Genomic DNA, 5,038 nt, shown 5'->3' with positions numbered 1-5,038 from the left:
AGCAACGAGAAAGAAATATCTACTGGGGAGGAATTGAAATTCTGGATTTCTGTCAGGAATCCATCAATGGTTAACGTAAGTTAGCGCCTATCTATTTCTTACAACTTCAGGCCGTTCGTAACACACTGCAATCTTTGAAAATTCCCCTTACGCAGTTTCTTAACACTACCCATACATCATAACCTAAAGGCAGTGCATCACGAATATGAAGTGATTGAAAAATCTCAAAAAATAGAGTAGCGGGTTTAGACACGAGCACAAGCATCGCGCCGCTCCTACTCGCCCCGAAAAACGGCATGCGAAACTGCGTTTGTTTCTACCATTACGTGAGAACACTCCACCCTTGTATAAGCGCTACGAGCAAGTGATCGAAGATCAATAAGATCTCCTCACCAGACTACTCCAGTGAAACTAATGAAAAGGCTACTGGGGGGAATCAGGGCGTGTACAAGGGCTGCGCTATTACATAGTCTGTAGGAAAAAAAGCGCCCTCACGCTGTTTTCTAGGGGAATTTCAAGAGGTGGTTCAATAGGACCACGCCCATATTTGTAATCTACTCTTCAAACTCTATGTCTTCTCACAAGTTCCCCAACTATGTCGCATTTGTAACACGATGTTTTTAGGAACACTGCACAGTGTGTAGATCTCATTCGCATCGGGTGACAGTCTGTGAGAACCATGTTCACTAACTTCGCTAAACCGGTCAGTTTGGTGGTCATGCGTAGTGTACTCAGAACGGCATCGATGCGGAACGGGAGAGAGATATGTGATGAGATACGTATGGCACCAAATATCTTGAACCATTATTAGGCCCTTGATAAAGACGAGGTTATTGAAACGTTGGACAGAGTTTTAACAGAGTTTTGTCAAAACCTCGTTCCCAAAACAAGAAAATTTATGTGTACCTTAACCAACAAGTTAATAACGTAAGGCAGGCGGCGACTGTGAATCGCGTAGAATAAACGAAATAGAACGAATAAATCCCCTCACTTTCCTTGTAGGCGTTGCAATTTCACCATCATCTTTCTTAAAAGTGAATGAGAGAAATGAACGTTTTATTACCAACATAATTTAACTAACGCAATGTAGAGGGCAACTGTTGAATGGTTTGCGATTGAGGGTTTGCTATAACCTTGCAGAAAGTGCCGTGACACCCACGATGGCGTTACAAAGTGTTTTTTACCGGCATGGTTAATAACTGCAGCACGGAATGCAGGAGAAGATTTTTGCGGTTAGTGGTGCCAGTGCCTGTCCAAGTCATTCCGGAAATAGTTATTGCACATTCGACATCTTCTCACAGTCACTGTGATCAACGGGATTTTACCACACGTTCTCATTCTCAAACACATGTGAAGGAATCTTAGCATTTCATCGCCAAAGTGTTTCACGGAACAACGATCTACCAAAACAGTTAGTGTGATGCAGGTCGGTAGAGGTAGAGACGCCTTCGCGCTAGCACTACTGTTGTTCCGAAATGCGCAGTAAACTATGCAGAAGGTGACAAAAATGGCCCACGTATAACTATTTAAATATTTATTCACTTATTTATACGGGTTTTGTATATTTGTGTACACATGAGTCGGAATTTTTCCAGTTGTTAGCAGTTTCTCATTGGTGTGGCTGCATGTACTGGTGTCGTACAGAGGATTCAGGGTCGCCGCACGCGGAATATGTTTGCGACCGCGTCCGCTATTGCCTCTGAAATTTCCGGTTCTGCAATCCGGTACTTTTCGCGTTCCGTCGGTTTGGAATAATGTTCGTTCCGGATAAAAGATGGTGTTTTCGATCAGTTGTCCTATGTAGGCATACGTCTCGCATAGAGACAGTTCTTCTGACTCAAGGTAATCGCTGTACTTAGTGCTGATTCCCTTCAAGATGACGTGGAGGTCGTACAAGCTGTTATGAAGATCTCGATAACTGTATTCCCGGTGCCGACAGCTGTTTGCACTGCAAGTATTGTATAGTCTTCGCCTTGCTTTTGCGTAGCTCGAATTTGATCCTCTCGAAGTTTCAGAGCCTAGCGCCACTAATAATGGTGGAAGTCGGAGAGATGTTGGTTTCTGACAAATCGACCGGCTTACTCCCCCACATACTGTGTCGGGGACATCGTTGGGTAAGCATGCCTGCTGCTGCTCCGAGAAGAGCTCTTCGTTGATCAGTTTACTGGATCAGTCCCTGTCGTAGCACATGCCAACCTGACACAAATAACTACTTCTATGTGGTTTTGGGGGTTCGGCAATTCCGTTCTATTGCCCTTAGGATCGATTTGTAGCACGATATCGCCGTGTTCAACTGTACATCGAGTGACTGGGACTCGAAAGTGAATCCTGCTTGGTTGATGATCGTTCTGCCTGTCTTTGATGAACCCATATGAATCCACGCGTTTACAGGCCGCTGGATTGACTAGCCGCTTTTGAACGTCATGCTAGAAAGTCGTAATTCGAGCCGAACGGAAAAGAAGAGGAGAGGCTAGACACGGACGCTTGTCGTCATTGATGACACTGATGGTGGCGAGGGCTGAACAGGCACACCGAATAATTGATGTACCCGGCGGCGTGCTGATCTTGGGTTGTTCGCATAGTTGGGGAAGGACTCATCGCGGTTGATAATCCACTCTTGGGCTTCTCGGAGGAGTTTGAACATCCGAATATGGAGGACGACGTCTGCTGGTTTCGCGGCGAGGAATCGTCGTACTAAATTTACTATAGTGGTCTGAGCTTCCAAAGATATTGGAGGCTCAGAAAAGCGCATCTCTCATGAGACAATGGCGCGATTTTCTGCGAGGGCAAGTCGTCGAAGTCGATGTCGTTGAGAGGGAAGTCCCAGGACTTCGGTGATACTGGCATCCTTCAAAGGCTATTCTAAGGTTATAAGTAACCACTCGCTGCTACCAGTTATGGGTGGCCTCGTGCCAATTATCATGTGAATATAAGCGAATCTTTGAGGTTTATTGTCACATCATCAGCAGAACAATAAATGTCAACTATCGCTTACAATACATTTATTAGCAGCGAATATGGGACACAGTCTGCAGGGATGGTTAGATCCGAGAGTTTGAGGAGCACCTCGCTCTTTGGCGATCAACATCCGCTACTCCCATTACCCCGAGTGCAATTATATGCGCAGTTTTGCTTCCCTCGATCTCTGTAATCGGCATCTTTTATCTGCGAATACAACGATCATGCTTTATGCACTATTGATTGCTTCTTGTGCGAACTCACAATTCTTACAGAACTCACAACTATTACCTTCTTAACATATACTAACTCAAATAATATATCAAGGTGTTCAGAAAGTAATGTCCATTTTAATACGACAAATCTAAACGGACACATCCAAGCTCAAACTATACTTTACTGGTCAAAGTAAGAGCCCTTACAATCAATACATTTCTCCCAACGAGATATTATAGGTATAAGATAGAGGTATAAGCTCATTTTTACCAAAAGCATAAAATTCTGAGCATCTAAAAGCTAAAAATTCTCTGTAAGTCGTTTCGATATCACCTTGAAGGATTTATCGTTTAAGAATTGTCCAGGTGCTTGAAGAAATGGTAGTCTGTAGGAGAAGGGCCCCACGAATACGGTGGCCTAACTAGTCCACCTGTTCAGCTTCTTCGACTTCATAAATCCTCGTAGATGAGCAAAAGCGGTGCTACACGACATTTCAAGTTCAGAAACAAGCTCTCTAACAGAAATTCTCTGAACTGGTTCAATTATCAATCGAAAAACAGAATGCTAAGCGGACCTGGCGAAAAGAACATTACTTTCCGAACAACCTAATATATCGACCACATACCGGCAAATTTAGGAATCTTACCATGCTTCGACGACTCGCAGATGATTGTAAGTTCCTTATCGAGCAGGAAGAAGGCGAAAATGATTTAAAGGCGCTCAAATAAAAACACACTTAACTATATAAACCACATTTTTAACTTGCCGAAATCTCTGGCCCACTTAAAGAACTGAATTGGTACAATTTGAAACTGATCATCGCTTTCCTCGAAATCTCCGGAGCATCTTATGTAGAAATAAGAACTAATCCATGCACGCATTACCTTCTTGAGCGTATCACATACGTGAAGTAAATACTCCTCAACGTTAAGTCCTGCTGTGATCTGATACGAAACATCTCTGCAAGTGCACTAAATACGGTGCGAATAGCCGCATGACCTTTCTGAACATGCTCGCAATGGTGGGACGTCGACAACAAACAAGCAACCAAACAATTTCAACAACCCACAACCGGCCGGGTTGTAATCTACGCAGAACTTTGAGCAATTGATAAGAGAAGATAAACTGCTACATTATTTTCATCGTATTCTCAAAAACGTGCTTAACGCGACAGATCGTCAGTTTCTTAAAATTGGAGATGGAAAACAAAAATTCCAACGACGGCACCGGACTTGCTCTCCATAGAAATTAAAGAAATTCTCGATCATGACCGAATTGCTTATAAATGCTGGAATGAAGCAGAACAGATCTGAACACTGACGAAGCTGTCCAATTGATGCCTTCATAGCGGATGGAGCTGTCCTTGAAAGGAAATACTTCTTTCTTCCATCTAAACCTGTAAGTTCCAACTAAGGAGCTACCCATCGGTTTTTGCTGCTCTCAGTCAAATATGAATTCTTTAATCCAAAAGAAAAGTGAACCGTTGAACATTAGAAGTACATAGTGCGTAGAAAAATTAAGACAAGTTTTTTTTCTGAAGGAAAATTACTCTACCTTTACATACATATCCCTTTTTCCCTCCTTCCTTTTTCATCTCTCACATCCTTTCCTTTCTCTTTATTTTACAACCCTTTTTCTCATTTAATTAACCGTAACTAATTGCTGAAAGCGGAGAAGAGAATTTCGCAACATTTGCCGCGTTTATAGTCTATACGATGGGGCTCGATGTAGATGAGATGAGCGCACCTTGAAATGCTTTCCATGAGAAAAGAGTTTAGAGTCAACTTGTTGCTTTTCTACGACGAACTTACAGCACAGTCGAAAGCACAGTCGAAAATTCAAAAGTTCTAATAAAAGACCAGAA

General features: G+C 42.8%; 1 protein-coding gene across 1 annotated transcript; it reads right to left on the bottom strand.

Annotated features, from left to right (window-relative positions):
- Positions 1-2,470: 2,470 nt before the first annotated feature.
- RB195_003255 (uncharacterized protein) lies at positions 2,471-2,752 on the bottom strand (the record flags this gene model as incomplete). Its single annotated transcript, XM_064200833.1, has 1 exon — positions 2,471-2,752. The coding sequence occupies one exon, from the start codon at positions 2,750-2,752 to the stop codon at positions 2,471-2,473; it is 282 nt and encodes a 93-aa protein (XP_064056714.1).
- Positions 2,753-5,038: the final 2,286 nt, after the last annotated feature.

The sequence above is a fragment of the Necator americanus genome, chromosome IV, assembly GCF_031761385.1.
Source record: "Necator americanus strain Aroian chromosome IV, whole genome shotgun sequence".
NCBI lineage: Eukaryota > Metazoa > Nematoda > Chromadorea > Rhabditida > Ancylostomatidae > Necator > Necator americanus.
This window is presented reverse-complemented; position numbering and strand designations above follow the sequence as displayed.